The sequence below is a fragment of the Hyperolius riggenbachi genome, chromosome 2 (genome assembly GCF_040937935.1).
Source record: "Hyperolius riggenbachi isolate aHypRig1 chromosome 2, aHypRig1.pri, whole genome shotgun sequence".
In the NCBI taxonomy this organism is placed as follows: Eukaryota; Metazoa; Chordata; class Amphibia; order Anura; family Hyperoliidae; genus Hyperolius; species Hyperolius riggenbachi.
In genome coordinates, this window is record NC_090647.1 from 570018245 (window position 1) to 570035582 (window position 17338).

General features: G+C 53.8%; 1 protein-coding gene across 1 annotated transcript in view; it reads left to right on the plus strand.

The window, feature by feature from the left end:
* The window catches only part of PTGFRN (prostaglandin F2 receptor inhibitor), a 92476-nt gene extending 80608 nt beyond the window's left edge, over positions 1-11868 (plus strand). The window contains exons 7-9 of the mRNA XM_068271013.1: positions 765-872; positions 9027-9323; positions 10965-11868. Coding sequence (XP_068127114.1) covers positions 765-872; positions 9027-9323; positions 10965-11134 — 575 coding nt within the window. The 3' untranslated portion in view covers positions 11135-11868. The remainder of the gene's footprint in view (positions 1-764; positions 873-9026; positions 9324-10964) is intronic.
* The last annotated feature ends 5470 nt before the right edge of the window (positions 11869-17338 follow it).

The window sequence follows — 17338 nt, forward strand, 5'->3', positions numbered from 1 at the left end:
AGAAGCCACTGTCACGACGCTGCAGTCCCTCCTCTCCCCTCCATAGCAACAGCGTTCAGCCCTAAACTGTTGCCCTAGCAACCACATCCCAACAATCTCACATACACTAGATGAGCGTTTATCATTCCTGTCCTCATGGCTCCCCATCAGTGCATGTTCTGCAGGCAGCATCACCTATGCACAGGTGGGGTAATTGGTGTCTCGGCTTGGTGGATTCCATGTCGCTGAGACACTTATTACCCCTCCTGTACATAGATGAGGTTACCTGCAGAACATGCACCGTTGGGGAGTCATGAGGAAACACTGCTCTAGATATTCTCGGTCAGGGCTACCTCCGTCAGTGTGTATGGTGGCCCCAATGGGTCACCGAGAGATCTTGGCTGAGCACAGGGCAAGTCTATTGTTCCCTTCTACACAACACCTTGCTAGCCTCTAGACTAGCAACAAGTCTGTACAGAACTCCGCCTTAAGTAGTGACACATGCGGGTGACAAACCTCCTATGTACAAGGATCTGGTCGGGTGTAGATTTGGAGGTGCATTGGTGAAAGGTTAATGATTGTTGTTTGGCGAGGTTGTTTTTGGTCAGTGTAGAGGGCAGGAGGGGTTGGTTGAGGAGAGAGGTTATGGTGAAAGGTTGGTTGATGGGAGATTGAGGTTGTCCCGGGAGGGGGAGGAGGCTGAAGGATTAATGGGCGGGGTATCACCCATTTCCGCCAATAGCAGCCTTTATCTAACTAGTAACCTATACTTACCTCTCTAACAGGTCCGGTGTTCAATGTGACAGCGCGGTCAGACAGCACCAGCGTGTATCACGGAGACAGAGCGGAGTTCTGGTGCTTCATCACCATCGATGGACCAGCCCTGGACCCAAGTAAGACTCACAAATGAGATGTGATTACTGGCAATATGGGAAGGACACTCCCCTCGTCTCTCATTGGTTCCCCAGCAGAGGGGAGGGCTAATGACCGGCTAATCATTCCTGCAGCTTGGGATTGGCCAATAAGCGATTTTCCTGCCATATCTAATTGGCCAGTAGCAGGCTGCACAGTGTAGCGCAGGGGTAGGGAGCCTATGGCTCGGGAGCTGGATGTGGCTCTGATGGCTGCATCCGGCTCACAGACACCAGTAGGGGTTGAGTCACTAAGCTACACGGCTCAAGCAGCACAGCTCAGTGTGGCAGCGCAAGTAACATTTTCAGAGTAGGCACGTTACTGCTGTAGCATACACTACTAACTTACTAGCGCTACCCCAAAACAGCTGCTCCAATTGTCCCATTCTGGGCCCTGTCAGGTCTAGTGACTTTGTAGGACGAGATCCCCGCACTTTGATTGGCTCAATAGTCTGCCTGTCACCTGACAGGCAGCCTATTGGGCCAAAGTGTGGGGATCTCGTCCTACAAAGTGAATCAACCCCCAAGTCAGCTAGCTAATTGTACAAGCTGTTAGTTGGTATTTCTCCTGTCTGGCTCTTGGGGAAATTGCTGATGTTGCGGAAGCCCAAGAGAAGCTGAAGACGTGTCTGACACTTCCGCTGTCTGGAGGATCAACTGTATACACATCACCATGGCAACAGGGACACGAGCCCTCTGCTGCGCATGCGCACTCTCCCAGTTTGAAACATTGGGCCTGATTCACAAAGCGGTGCTAACAGTTAGCACACTAGTGAAAAGCCCTTTATCACGCTTAAACTCTGTTTAGGCATAAGTTTAGGCGTGATAAGTTTAGGCGTGATAAGTTTAAGCACCAACTGCGTTAGCACCGCAGTGCACAGCTGATCAAAAGTTTTGCGCTAGCAAAGTATGGAGCACTTTGCATAGAGTTTAATGGCACTGCTTTGCGTGCGGGACTTTGCGCGCTATCTACACTTATCTAAACTTATCATGCCTAAACTTATCATGCCTAAACTTATCATGCCTAAACCTCTCATGCCTAAACAGAGTTTAGGCATGATAAAAATGGCTATCATGCCTAAAGTCTTTAACTGGGTTATCACCGCTTTGTGAATCGAGCCCATTGTATGGCTCTCATGGAAATGTAAAATATGTGGTGTTTATGGCTCTCTCAGCCAAAAAGGTTCCTGAACCCTCGTGTAGCATGTCATCTGACATTATTGGCATGGACCAGCTCTACCGATCGGTAAAATCACCATCGTTCCCACGTCTCCCTACCAGAAACACAGACTGACCAAAAATCCTACCCAACAGGACCAGCCCACTAAATGGTCTTCTGTCTGGCTCCTAAACTGTATTAATTATTCTAGGCTACACAAATGAATGTACTGATTGGTGGCCTCCACTCCACACAGGAAGTGATGTCAGCACTTCCTGTAAGCATTTTTTGTCGTGATGTGCATGTATAAAACTTAACGTTTAGCTTGAAGAGTGTGATAAGTGGAGTCCCAGAAATGGCAATAAAAGCTGTAAAGCATACTGAAGTGAGAGAGATGTGGAGGCTGCCATATGTATTTCCTTTGCCTGGCAGCCCTGCTGACCTTCTACCTCTAATACTATTAGCCATAGCCCCTGAACAAGCATGCGGTAGATAAGGTGCTCTGACTGAAATCCGATCTGACAAGATTCGCTTCATGCTGCCTGGTAACGGCTCACTGCTGCCTGGTAACGGCTCACTGCTGCCTGGTAACGGCTCACTGCTGCCTGGTAACGGCTCACTGCTGCCTGGTAACGGCTCACTGCTGCCTGGTAACGGCTCACTGCTGCCTGGTAACGGCTCACTGCTGCCTGGTAACGGCTCACTGCTGCCTGGTAACGGCTCGTTGCTGCCTGGTAGCTGCTGGTTGCTGCCTGGTAGCTGCTGGTTGCTGCCTGGTAGCTGCTGGTTGCTGCCTGGTAGCTGCTGGTTGCTGCCTGGTAGCTGCTGGTTGCTGCCTGGTAGCTGCTGGTTGCTGCCTGGTAGCTGCTGGTTGCTGCCTGGTAGCTGCTGGTTGCTGCCTGGTAGCTGCTGGTTGCTGCCTGGTAGCTGCTGGTTGCTGCCTGGTTGCTGCCTGGTAGCTGCTGGTTGCTGCCTGGTTGCTGCCTGGTAGCTGCCGGTTGCTGCCTGGTAGCTGCCGGTAGCTGCCGGTTGCTGCCTGGTAGCTGCCGGTTGCTGCCTGGTAGCTGCCGGTTGCTGCCTGGTAGCTGCCGGTTGCTGCCTGGTAGCTGCCGGTTGCTGCCTGGTAGCTGCCGGTTGCTGCCTGGTAGCTGCCGGTTGCTGCCTGGTAGCTGCCGGTTGCTGCCTGGTAGCTGCCGGTTGCTGCCTGGTAAGCTGCCGGTTGCTGCCTGGTAAGCTGCCGGTTGCTGCCTGGTAGCTGCCGGTTGCTGCCTGGTAAGCTGCCGGTTGCTGCCTGGTAAGCTGCTGGTTGCTGCCTGGTAAGCTGCTGGTTGCTGCCTGGTAGCTGCTGGTTGCTGCCTGGTAGCTGCTGGTTGCTGCCTGGTAGCTGCTGGTTGCTGCCTGGTAGCTGCTGGTTGCTGCCTGGTAGCTGCTGGTTGCTGCCTGGTAGCTGCTGGTTGCTGCCTGGTAGCTGCTGGTTGCTGCCTGGTAGCTGCTGGTTGCTGCCGGTTGCTGCCTGGTTGCTGCCTGGTTGCTGCCTGGTAGCTGCTGGTTGCTGCCTGGTAGCTGCTGGTTGCTGCCTGGTAGCTGCTGGTTGCTGCCTGGTAGCTGCCTAGTAGCTGCTCGTTGCTGCCTGGTAGCTGCTCGTAGTAGCTGCTCGTTGCTGCCTGGTAGCTGCTCGTTGCTGCCTGGTAGCTGCCTGGTAGCTGCTGGTAGCTGCTGGTTGCTGCCTGGTAGCTGCTGGTTGCTGCCTGGTAGCGCCTGGTAGCTGCTGGTAGCTGCTGGTTGCTGCCTGGTAGCTGCTGGTTGCTGCCTGGTAGCTGCTGGTTGCTGCCTGGTAGCTGCTGGTTGCTGCCTGGTAGCTGCTGGTTGCTGCCTGGTAGCTGCTGGTTGCTGCCTGGTAGCTGCTGGTTGCTGCCTGGTAGCTGCTGGTTGCTGCCTGGTAGCTGCTGGTTGCTGCCTGGTAGCTGCCTAGTAGCTGCTCGGTAGCTGCCTGGTAGCTGCTCGTTGCTGCCGGTTGCTGCCTGGTAGCTGCCGGTTGCTGCCTGGTAGCTGCCTGGTAGCTGCCTGGTAGCTGCCGGTTGCTGCCTGGTAGCTGCCGGTTGCTGCCTGGTAGCTGCCGGTTGCTGCCTGGTAGCTGCCGGTTGCTGCCTGGTAGCTGCCGGTTGCTGCCTGGTAGCTGCCGGTTGCTGCCTGGTAGCTGCCGGTTGCTGCCGGTAGCTGCCGGTTGCTGCCTGGTAGCTGCCGGTTGCTGCCTGGTAGCTGCCGGTTGCTGCCTGGTAGCTGCCGGTTGCTGCCTGGTAGCTGCCGGTTGCTGCCTGGTAGCTGCCGGTTGCTGCCTGGTAGCTGCCGGTTGCTGCCTGGTAGCTGCCGGTTGCTGCCTGGTAGCTGCCGGTTGCTGCCTGGTAGCTGCCTGGTAGCTGCCGGTTGCTGCCTGGTAGCTGCCGGTTGCTGCCTGGTAGCTGCCGGTTGCTGCCTGGTAGCTGCCGGTTGCTGCCTGGTAGCTGCCGGTTGCTGCCTGGTAGCTGCCGGTTGCTGCCTGGTAGCTGCCGGTTGCTGCCTGGTAGCTGCCGGTTGCTGCCTGGTAAGCTGCCGGTTGCTGCCTGGTAAGCTGCCGGTTGCTGCCTGGTAAGCTGCCGGTTGCTGCCTGGTAAGCTGCCGGTTGCTGCCTGGTAGCTGCCGGTTGCTGCCTGGTAGCTGCCGGTTGCTGCCTGGTAGCTGCTCGTTGCTGCCTGGTAGCTGCTCGTTGCTGCCTGGTAGCTGCTCGTTGCTGCCTGGTAGCTGCTCGTTGCTGCCTGGTAGCTGCCTGGTAGCTGCCGGGTGCTGCCTGGTAGCTGCCGGGTGCTGCCTGGTAGCTGCCGGGTGCTGCCTGGTAGCTGCCGGTTGCTGCCTGGTAGCTGCCGGTTGCTGCCTGGTAGCTGCCGGTTGCTGCCTGGTAGCTGCCGGTTGCTGCCTGGTAGCTGCCGGTTGCTGCCTGGTAGCTGCCGGTTGCTGCCTGGTAGCTGCCGGTTGCTGCCTGGTAGCTGCCGGTTGCTGCCTGGTAGCTGCCGGTTGCTGCCTGGTAGCTGCCGGTTGCTGCCTGGTAAGCTGCCGGTTGCTGCCTGGCCGGTTGCTGCCTGGCCGGTTGCTGCCGGTTGCTGCCTGGTAAGCTGCCGGTTGCTGCCTGGTAAGCTGCCGGTTGCTGCCTGGTAGCTGCCGGTTGCTGCCTGGTAGCTGCCGGTTGCTGCCTGGTAGCTGCCGGTTGCTGCCTGGTAGCTGCCGGTTGCTGCCTGGTAGCTGCCGGTTGCTGCCTGGTAAGCTGCCGGTTGCTGCCTGGTAAGCTGCCGGTTGCTGCCTGGTAGCTGCTCGTTGCTGCCTGGTAGCTGCTCGTTGCTGCCTGGTAGCTGCTCGTTGCTGCCTGGTAGCTGCTCGTTGCTGCCTGGTAGCTGCTCGTTGCTGCCTGGTAGCTGCTCGTTGCTGCCTGGTAGCTGCCTGGTAGCTGCCGGTTGCTGCCTGGTAGCTGCCGGTTGCTGCCTGGTAGCTGCCGGTTGCTGCCTGGTAGCTGCCGGTTGCTGCCTGGTAGCTGCCGGTTGCTGCCTGGTAGCTGCCGGGTGCTGCCTGGTAGCTGCCGGGTGCTGCCTGGTAGCTGCCGGGTGCTGCCTGGTAGCTGCCGGGTGCTGCCTGGTAGCTGCCGGGTGCTGCCTGGTAGCTGCCGGTTGCTGCCTGGTAGCTGCCGGTTGCTGCCGGGTGCTGCCTGGTAGCTGCCGGGTGCTGCCTGGTAGCTGCCGGTTGCTGCCTGGTAGCTGCCGGTTGCTGCCTGGTAGCTGCCGGTTGCTGCCTGGTAGCTGCCGGTTGCTGCCTGGTAGCTGCCGGTTGCTGCCTGGTAGCTGGTAGCTGCCGGTTGCTGCCTGGTAGCTGCCGGTTGCTGCCTGGTAAGCTGCCGGTTGCTGCCTGGTAAGCTGCCGGTTGCTGCCTGGTAAGCTGCCGGTTGCTGCCTGGTAGCTGCCGGTTGCTGCCTGGTAGCTGCCGGTTGCTGCCTGGTAGCTGCCGGTTGCTGCCTGGTAGCTGCCGGTTGCTGCCTGGTAAGCTGCCGGTTGCTGCCTGGTAGCTGCTCGTTGCTGCCTGGTAAGCTGCTCGTTGCTGCCTGGTAGCTGCTCGTTGCTGCCTGGTAGCTGCTCGTTGCTGCCTGGTAGCTGCTCGTTGCTGCCTGGTAGCTGCTCGTTGCTGCCTGGTAGCTGCTCGTTGCTGCCTGGTAGCTGCTCGTTGCTGCCTGGTAGCTGCTCGTTGCTGCCTGGTAGCTGCTCGTTGCTGCCTGGTAGCTGCCTGGTAGCTGCCGGGTGCTGCCTGGTAGCTGCCGGGTGCTGCCTGGTAGCTGCCGGTTGCTGCCTGGTAGCTGCCGGTTGCTGCCTGGTAGCTGCCGGTTGCTGCCTGGTAGCTGCCGGTTGCTGCCTGGTAGCTGCCGGTTGCTGCCTGGTAGCTGCCGGTTGCTGCCTGGTAGCTGCCGGTTGCTGCCTGGTAGCTGCCGGTTGCTGCCTGGTAGCTGCCGGTTGCTGCCTGGTAGCTGCCGGTTGCTGCCTGGTAAGCTGCCGGTTGCTGCCTGGCCGGTTGCTGCCTGGCCGGTTGCTGCCTGGTAAGCTGCCGGTTGCTGCCTGGTAAGCTGCCGGTTGCTGCCTGGTAAGCTGCCGGTTGCTGCCTGGTAAGCTGCCGGTTGCTGCCTGGTAAGCTGCCGGTTGCTGCCTGGTAAGCTGCCGGTTGCTGCCTGGTAGCTGCCGGTAGCTGCCGGTTGCTGCCTGGTAGCTGCCGGTTGCTGCCTGGTAGCTGCCGGTTGCTGCCTGGTAGCTGCCTGGTTGCTGCCTGGTAGCTGCCGGTTGCTGCCTGGTAGCTGCCTAGTAGCTGCCTGGTAGCTGCTCGTTGCTGCCTGGTAGCTGCTCGTTGCTGCCTGGTAGCTGCTCGTTGCTGCTGGTTGCTGCCTGGTAGCTGCTGGTTGCTGCTTGGTAGCTGCTGGTTGCTGCCTGGTAGCTGCTGGTTGCTGCCTGGTAGCTGCTGGTTGCTGCCTGGTAGCTGCCTGGTAGCTGCTCGTTGCTGCCTGGTAGCTGCTCGTTGCTGCCTGGTAGCTGCTCGTTGCTGCCTGGTAGCTGCTCGTTGCTGCCTGGTAGCTGCTCGTTGCTGCCTGGTAGCTGCTGGTTGCTGCTGGGCATACACGGGTCGACCGCCTCTTATCAATCGAGCCGCTGATGGCTCGATTGATAATATCTAACAGGTCCGATCCCCGCGGGCGGACAATAGCGGGCAATCGAGCGGCTGATAAAGAAGCGCCCGCGGGGACACTGCGGGAGACGGTCCGGCGGCTAATCGAGCCGCCGGATCGCTCTGTGTATGCCCAGCATAATACTTTTAGCCACAGCCCCTGAACAAGCATGCAGCAGATCAGGTGCTCTGACTGAAGTCAGACTGGAATAGCTGCATGCTTGTTTCTGGTGTTGTTCAGATACTACTGCAGCCAAATAGATCAGCAGGGCTGCCAGGCAACTGGTATTGTTTAAAAGGAAATAAATATGTCAGCTTCCATAGGTTTCACACCTTCCCTTCCCTTTAAACATTGATATAAATTATGTTGGGGGGAGGGGGGTTAGCGTACATGTATTTACATACATTTACAGAGGAACTTTAACCCAATCAGTAGCTGATGCCCCCTTTCCCATGAGAAATCCATTCCTTTTCTCAAACTGATCATCAGGGGTCGCTGTATGGCTGATACTGTGGTGAGACCCCTCCCACAGTGTGATGTCATGACCTAAGTCCTGGCAGTTTCCTGTCTTTGAATCTTGTTGCATTGTGGGAAATGATGGCCTTTTACATTTGCCAAGCGAGCAGTATCTCCCCATGTGTATATATGTGGCCTATGGCTTTGTTAGTGGGTGCTTTTATAGATGAGGGTAGTTGTTGCTTGTCTGCCAGTAGTAAAGATGATCGTGCCAATCATTTCTAATCCCCTCACTTTCCAAAGTATTGACTTAGATTTCCCCCCCCTACTACTATTATTCGGTAATGTTCCTGTGTAACTACAGGTGCTACTCCATATGGGGGCATCTATCTTCCCTGTGCCAAAGTGCCCGCGGTGATGCCATGTGTCCCCGGCCGATGGAGTGCATATCGAGAGATGGAATTCCTAATGGGCTGGAGCTCCCAGCATGCACTGCAGCGGCTGGGGACATGTGACATTACTGCGGGTACTCAGAGCTCAGCATAGTCCAGGAGAGGAAGTCGCAAAATGGAACCCCTCATATAGATGGGGAGCTACGGAGCAGCCCCCCTCTGGTCCATAAATGCACACTGCCCCCCCCCCCCCCCCCCACCATTTGTGATTTAACATATACTGGTGCGTATTACATTTACAACCTATAAATGTTACATCTGCTGCTTGGGTTGATGTGTCTGCATGTGAGCAGAATGCCATATATTACAGATCATGCATCGCGCTCTACTCATGGTGCATAAGACTTGACACCCGTAATCCTGCTTACTGCAGTCCACAGAGTTATGGCAAACTCCATGCTCTGGTTGGAGGAGCCTACAGGAAAGTCGGGACCCTCAGATCTGTAATGCTAGCCTGTAACAGAAGCTATTGGCCACTTATACCTGTTTCAGGTCATTTGACCCTCACCTGTGCAGATTATGGAAAACCATGGCCCTGAGGGGAGGCTTGAGGTTCCTCTGTCTAACAGTGGTCTGCTCGTGTACTCTGCCTTGGTACGTCCCCTAACCCAACTCCCCAGGGCCATGGTTTTTCATACTGAAGAGGACCTGATAGGGTGAGGCATGTCTATTCTGAGATAATTGTCTGTGATACGCAGTTGATCACATGGGGGTGTTGATACTGTGTGTATGGCTGTATTCCCTGTGGTTGGGGAGGAGGGGTATAAGCTGATATTGTGGTTAGGGAGGAGGGGTGTAGTAGTTGTGGTGGACTCGCATAACCCGTTCTCTCTCTGTCTCCGCAGAGGACATGGCGTTTGATGTGGCCTGGTTTGCTCAGAGGCCGGGCGGTTCTACGGTCTTCCTGGCAGAGGTGGACCACACAGGACAGGTACAGCACGGTCGCAGGAACAGCACTAGCGAGGTGGCCCTGGAGCGGGTCAGTGACATGGAATACAGGCTACGAGTGTACAACAGCGAGGAGGAGGATGCAGGGGGCCATTACTGTACAGTGACCCCCTGGGTGCGGACGGGAGAGGGAGACTGGAATAGTCAGGAGAGCATCACCTCGTCCCTTGTGGCCCTCAGCGTCAAGAAGGACTGTAAGTATGAGTTCCACGCGCCTGATCATGTGTGCCGAAACCCTGATTGCTTGTGCCCAAACCCTGATTGCTTGTGCCCAAACCCTGATTGCTTGTGCCCAAACCCTGATTGCTTGTGCCCAAACCCTGATTGCTTGTGCCCAAACCCTGATTGCTTGTGCCCAAACCCTGATTGCTTGTGCCCAAACCCTGATTGCTTGTGCCGAGTGCCAAAACACTGGGGATATTTCAGCTACACAATATATTCTACATCATGGGGGAGGGTCTATTCCACAACAGAAGATGGCCACGCCCCAGCTGCAGGGTGATAACCATCTCATTTGACCCCATTTTCTCTGCAGCCCCTCATTCAACAACCCCCTCCCCTCCATAGAGCACAGAACAGACTGCCTGGTAGAGTGTAAGCAGAAGGTCTAAAGTTATTGTTCCTAAGCTGATGCATTTCAAACCGCTGCGAGCCAATTTGGCCATTGTTGCAGAGTTTGGCCTCAATCCACTAAGCTTATCTCCTATCTTTAATAACTCTTCTGTAACGGCTCAGAATATTTATTAAAGACAGGAGATAAGCTTAGTGAATTGAGACCTTTATCAGTAATATTTGCTGATATTTCACTATGACCCAACCTCTCCCTACTCACACAGAAGCCCCCTGGTGGGCAATTAATAACCCCCCCCCCCCCCCCCCCGACACTATTGACTAGCACCTAACCTTAACCCCCATGACAGATAATTGGCACCTACTATGCAAACTGCAGCTACCGCTTTTGGTAGCCACAGTTCACATAGCGGGTGGCCCCAGCGCCCTCTGTTTATCGCGCTCCCATTTTTGTTGCGCTATAATCAACTGTTCCATCCTAAGCTGTCACCCAATACAATCACTAATGACCGTTACTGAGAATATGTCCTTAGCTCTACTTTTTGAAAGTGGACCTGAAGTTTTGCACAGCACTCAACAAAAGATCTTTATTCCACATACAGTTCTGTGTGTTTGGGGCACATCTAGGTGTCTAATAAGCTCTTATCAGCAGCTGTGAATAGACTGCAGGAGCTCTGCCTAGATAGCTCTCCCCATACAGTTAACACTGAGGCTTAACCCTTTCAGTGCTCCCTGCACAAGTTATACCAAGTAAAACTTTGTTTTTTTTGGGGGGGTGAGAGGGGGGGGGGATTTCCATAAATTGTAATAGGTTTTTTTTTTTTTACCATAAATGTTATCATGCTATGAATAATCTTTTAGAGCAGAGAGAGAGAGAGAGAGAGAGAGAGAGAGAGTTTTGAGTTTAGTTTGGACTCCATCTACCAAACAAATATTAGTGGTGAAGTGATGTATGACTTTCTCTGATGTTTGATGCCATCTGCTGGACATACATGTGTAGTGCAATGATGTATGTGAGATGAGTGGCACCATCTGCTGGACATACATGTGTAATGCAATGATGTATGTGAGATGGGTGGCACCATCTGCTGGACATACATGTGTAGTGCAATGATGTATGTGAGATGGGTGGCACCATCTGCTGGACATACATGTGTAGTGCAGTGATGACACATATGTGAGATTTGTGGCGCCATCTGCTGGACGTATATGTGTATTATGAAGCTCTGATCTGTAGAATGACTGCTGCTTTCTCTCTCCTGCAGTGCTGAGCGCCTTCCAGTACCCTCTGCTGATTGGTTCCGGTGTAGCCCTCCTAGTTGGGCTGTTGTCTCTTCTGATTGGATACTGCAGCTCCCGCTATTGCTGCAAGGCCCAGCCGGTGCCAGAGAAGCGCAGGGAGCACCGGCGACTCATGTCGATGGAGATGGACTGACTCCAGGCGAATGGCGGCGGACGCTGAATGAGCCACTGACTTATCGGGGGAGGGAGGGGGTTCTATTTTCTACAGATGCCAAGCAAGAGCTATGTGACTCTGATAGGATTGTACCACTGACACCAGTGTGGGGGAGATCAGTCCCGCCCCCTGCCTCTGCCATGATGGACTGCAACGATGGTACAATATGGAGGGAGGCGCTGCTGCTCCGGCCTCCTTCTCAGCAAAGCAATAAAGTACCTGAAACCAATAAACTCCCCTCCTGCGCTTCCAGAAGGATCCGCATCTGCTGGGCGGGTCCATCCACACAGGAGCAGCCCAGGAAATAAAGGGAAATGTTTGCAGCACTAAACCCTCCCCAGCATTGCAGGTGCTACACCCCACAGGTTCCGCCTGGGCGTGTCTCTACAGTGCCATAACGCACACACTGTGATGCCCCGCCCCCGCGGAGCCACACAAGCAGCACAAAGTCCAAATCCTCCCAATGTCCCTGTTACTTCCTGTGTGTGACAATCCCTGTGAAGTGTGCTCCGTTTTTATATGCAATTCTCCGCCGCTCCATCCTCAGCCTGCTGTTAGCCCACCCGCTGTTGGTTTCCGGGATGGGTTAACCCTTCGTCTTCCATAGCAGACGCTTGATTGCACTGGTGAGCAGCGGAGGAGTCCCTGTGTTGATGTTTGTGTTTTTATCCTGAGTTCTCTCCATCCAGCAATAAATGCAGTTCTATTTTTTACACGCCGGTCTCTGTTGTATCTGTGGGGAGGGAGGGGCTTAGAGGAACTGATGCGAAAATCTTAAAATTTAAAACACATACAAATAATATGTTTCTTCCTGAGTAAAATGAGCCATAAATTACTTTTCTCCTATGTTGCTGTCACTTACAGTAGGTAGTAGAAATGTGAAATTACTGACAGGTTTTGGGCTAGTCCATCTCTTCATGGGGGATTCTCAGCATGGCCTTTATTCTTTATAAAGACATTCTCTGAAAATGATTAATACATAGATGCTGGCCAGCTTCCCTGCTCGCGGCGCGCTATTTTGACAGTTGGATGGACCAACTGTCATTCACCAAGAGCTTTTAAAAATAAAGAACCCCCCCCCCATAAGAAGATGGGCTAGTCCAAAATCTGTCGATAATGTCAGATTTCTACTACCTACTGTAAGTGACAACAACATAGGAGAAAAGTCATTTATGGCTCATTTTAATGTGGGAGAAATGTACTTCTTATTTGTATGTGTTTTAAATTTTAAGATTTTCGCGACCAATCCTCTTTAAAGGGATACTGAGGTGACATGATGACATAGACCTGTATGTATGGCCTGTACCTTCTTTAAGAGGCCACGCACGATATGACTGTCGCTATACAGCAGATGTGATCACTGTGAAGATCCAATCATTTGCGATGAATACGTGGGGGTGTGGGTTGCAGTTTGGGCACTGGGCCTCTATAAGGCTGCCAATCACTGGTACAGACTCGCTGCACGACACACACTGTCTCCCAATGTAGCAGAAGTCTCCTCAGGAGTGCCCAGAATCTCAGTGAACATCTATTGCAGAGAGCGACAGTGAGGTTTTTATCGTAAATTAGTCTCCGTCTTCTGACAGGGCCTACATTGCTGTCTGAGCACCGCTATAGCGGTAATTCACTGTATGCTCTATGCCGCTCCCTGGTGCGCCCAAATCTCCAGTGCCGTTTTTTGCCTGACAGGGGGGGCAATCTGGGATCGGAGGGTAAATGGATCGCAGGAAATTATCGAGTTGAGCGTTCTGGTGACTTGGCTGCTCTGCTCTCTCACAGACAGAACTTCTGCTTTATGCCGATGACCTCATCCCGTCAGTACAGCGGTCACTGTGTTTCCCAATCACTGCTTCACTCACCACTTCTGCATCGCACTGTCCAGACTGCCCCCCGCAGCCAATCACAAGAGAGTAACCAGAAGCTATTCTCCTGCTGCTGATGTCTCGTATATCCAGGGCCAGCTGTAGACTTTTTACTGCCTGAAGCAAACCTCTGAGGTTACCCCCCCAAAAAATCCTCTCATTTGGAATGATCGCACAGCACCTGGCACTTTGCACTGAGTCTTATAGCCCCAATGCAACAAAAGAAGACACCCTCAGTATAAGTAGGTGGGTAACTGACAGCGGCTGGACAGTGTACTGGTGAAGGGCTCAACCTGTGACCTGGGAGACCAGGGTTTGATTCATGGCTAGGGTCAGTACCTATTCAATAAGGCGTTCAAGGCAAGACTCCCTAACACTGCAAGGTGGCCTCTTGAGCACTTTTGAGGCCAACAGGAGATGTTCAGATTGTTGTTATTATTATTACTAGCCAACCCGCGTCGTAGCATACGCCGCATCTATCTATCTAATAGAGTACGTGCCTCAACCTTGAAGCAAGAAGAAGTAGGCTTTCCATGAGAAAATGTATGCGTGCTCAAACACCAAGTTTAACCCTAGCAAGTCTGGCTTTCCAAATCTGGCCTAATTGGCTATTCATGAGGCAATGCTCATGCAAATATGCATTTGCTTTCGCATGCCAAACTATGCAGGGTCAAAAAACCAATACTGCAAAGTGCTCTCTCGCTGCCTGGGAACCACAGCGGCACCCCGGAGTGGGAGGCTGGGTGGCGGAGCCGCCCCCCCCCCCCCCCCCAAGCGTGGCCAGCGCTGGGGAGAGCCGTCCGCACCCACCTCCTAATATTAAAAACAGCCACTTACCTTAACGTCCATTGGGTTCTGCTACATGCACATTAATTTTCTCATGGAAAGCATTTTGTGCAGTTTGAATCCTTTGGAGGCAGGTGGTGGATGGCTTGCTCCGGTGGTGTGAACCCTGGAGTGAGTGCGCCTGTCCTCCCCCCCCCCCCTCTGGAGTGCTGTATGTGAGCCAGCTCTGAGCTCTAAAGCTCGGGGTGACCCATGCTTCTCTCCTTTCTCATGTGGTGCCCCCAAATTAATGCGCATGTAGCAGAACGTAATGGACGTTAAGGTAAGTGCCTGTTTTTAATATTGGGAGGTGGGTGCAGACGGCTCTCCCCGGCGTTGGCTAAACTTGGGGGGGGGGGGGGGTCGTCCACGCCACCCAGCCTCCCCCTCCGGGGTGCCGCTGTGGTTTCCAGGCAGTGAGAGAGCCTGGGACCCTGCGGTCCCCCCAGTTGTATAAAAAGGGGGCATTGGGAATCCTCCCCGTTGCGCTCTGGAGGCCTGGAGCACACCAAAAACCGCTAGCAGATCCGCAAAATGCTAGCAGATTTTGAAACGCTTTTTCTTATTTTTCTGTAGCATTTCACCTAGCATTTTGCGGTTTTGTAAAGCGTTTTTGGTGTAGTAGATTTCATATATTGTTACAGTAAAGCTGTTACTGAACAGCTTCTGTAACAAAAACGCCTGCAAAACCGCTCTGAACTGCCGTTTTTCAGAGCGGTTTGCGTTTTTCCTATACTTAACATTGAGGCAGAAACGCATCCGAAATACAAAAAAATGCCTCACCTCGGGAGTATGCGTTTCAGCAAAACGCCTCCCGCTCTGGTGTGCACCAGCCCATTGAAATACATTACCCAAGCGTATCCGTAGCCGCAAGTGGATCGCAAAACGCTGCCGAACCGCTCTGGTGTGCACTAAGCCGGATAGTGCTAATGTAGCATGTAGCAGGGTGACTGCTTTGTGGTATTGGTTTGTGCATGCATTTGCATGAGCATTGCCTCATGAATATCCAATTAGGCCAGATTTGCAATGTCAGACTTGCTAGGGTAAGGCCTCTTTTCCATGGACTGTGAATAGGCAGTGAAATGGCTCTCAAACTCTCACAACTGCTCACTGCTGCCTGGTAACTGCTTGCTGCTGCCTGGTAACTGCTTGCTGCTGCCTGGTAACTGCTTGCTGCTGCCTGGTAACTGCTTGCTGCTGCCTGGTAACTGCTTGCTGCTGCCTGGTAACTGCTTGCTGCTGCCTGGTAACTGCTTGCTGCTGCCTGGTAACTGCTTGCTGCTGCCTGGTAACTGCTTGCTGCTGCCTGGTAACTGCTTGCTGCTGCCTGGTAACTGCTTGCTGCTGCCTGGTAACTGCTTGCTGCTGCCTGGTAACTGCTTGCTGCTGCCTGGTAACTGCTTGCTGCTGCCTGGTAACTGCTTGCTGCTGCCTGGTAACTGCTTGCTGCTGCCTGGTAACTGCTTGCTGCTGCCTGGTAACTGCTTGCTGCTGCCTGGTAACTGCTTGCTGCTGCCTGGTAACTGCTTGCTGCTGCCTGGTAACTGCTTGCTGCTGCCTGGTAACTGCTTGCTGCTGCCTGGTAACTGCTTGCTGCTGCCTGGTAACTGCTTGCTGCTGCCTGGTAACTGCTTGCTGCTGCCTGGTAACTGCTTGCTGCTGCCTGGTAACTGCTTGCTGCTGCCTGGTAACTGCTTGCTGCTGCCTGGTAACTGCTTGCTGCTGCCTGGTAACTGCTTGCTGCTGCCTGGTAACTGCTTGCTGCTGCCTGGTAACTGCTTGCTGCTGCCTGGTAACTGCTTGCTGCTGCCTGGTAATTGCTTGTTGCTGCCTGGTAATTGCTTGTTGCTGCCTGGTAACTGCTCGTTGCTGCCAGGTATCTGCTCGTTGCTGCCTGGTATCTGCTTGCTGCTGCCTGGTATCTGCTCCCTGCTGCCTGGTAACTGCTTGCTGAACACACAGCTCAACAGTCCGTGGAAAAGAGGCCTTAAACTTGGTGTTTGATCACGCATAAATTTTCTCATGCAAAGTACTTCTTCTTCTTGTTTGAAGGTTGAGGCACTTAGTCTATTATATATATAGATTATTAACATAGTATAAGAAGGCAGGTAACCTGTATAGGAAGCAAAGCATAGGTGCCCCTATTATAGATATCCAGGTATAGGTGCCCCTATTATAGATATCCAGGTATAGGTGCCCCCAGTATAGGTAGCCAGGCATAGGTGTCCCCAGTGTAGCCAGGTATATGTGTCACCAGTATAGGTAGCCAGGTATAGGTGCCCTCAGTATAGGTAGCCAGGTATAGGTGCCCCCAGTATAGGTTGTCAGGTATGGGTGCCCCAGTATAAGTAGCCAGGCATAGGTGCCCCAGTATAGGTAGCCTCGCATAGGTGCCCCAGTATAGGTAGCCTGGCATAGGTGCCCCCAGTATAAGTAGCCAGATATAGTTGCCCCCAGTGTAGGTAGCCAGGTGTAGATGCCCCAGTATAGGTAGCCTGGTATAGGTGCCCCCAGTATAGAAAGCCAGGTATAGGTGCTCCCAGTATAGGTAGCCTTGCATAGGTGCCCCCAGTATAGGTAGCCAGGTATAGGTGCCCCCAGTATAAGTAGCCAGATATAGTTCCCCCAGTATAGGTAGGCAGGTATAGATGCCCCAGTATAGGTAGCCAGGTATAGGTGCCCCCAGTATATGTAATAACAATAATATTTATATAGTGCTTTTCTCCCTGGGAACTCAAAGCGCTGTGACCCTGCATTATGCAGTCTCAAAGGCTAGGGAAAAGAGGTGAGTTTTTAGCCTTTTTTTAAAGCTGTCCAGAGAGGGAGCCTCTCGTACTGATTGTGGAAGTGAGTTCCATAGAGTAGGGGCTGCGTAGGAAAAGGCCCGAGCACCAAATGTTAAGTGTATCCTGGGAATAACCAGCTTCATCTTGTTGGCAGAGCGGAGGGTGCGTGGAGGGGCATAAAGTTCCAATATATCCACTATGTATTTGGGTCTCATGTGGTGTAGAGCCTTGAATGTCAGCAGGCAGATCTTAAAATTGATTCTCCATTTTACTGGCAACCAGTGAAGAGTTTGCAGTACTGGGGTGATGTGTGAGCTGCGGGGGGCATTGCAGTACTGGGGTGATGTGTGAGCTGCAGGGGGCATTGCAGTACTGGGGTGATGTGTGAGCTGCGGGGGGCATTGCAGTACTGGGGTGATGTGTGAGCTGCGGGGGGCATTGCAGTACTGGGGTGATGTGTGAGCTGCGGGGGGCATTGCAGTACTGGGGTGATGTGTGAGCTGCGGGAGGCATTGCAGTACTGGGGAGATGTGTGAGCTGCGGGGGGCATTGCAGTACTGGGGTGATGTGTGAGCTGCGGGAGGCATTGCAGTACTGGGGAGATGTGTGAGCTGCGGGGGGCATTGGCTAGGAGTCTGGCTGCAGCATTCTGTACTAGCTGTAAGGGGCGCAGAACCTTATCTATAGATCCGATGAACAGGGCGTTGCAG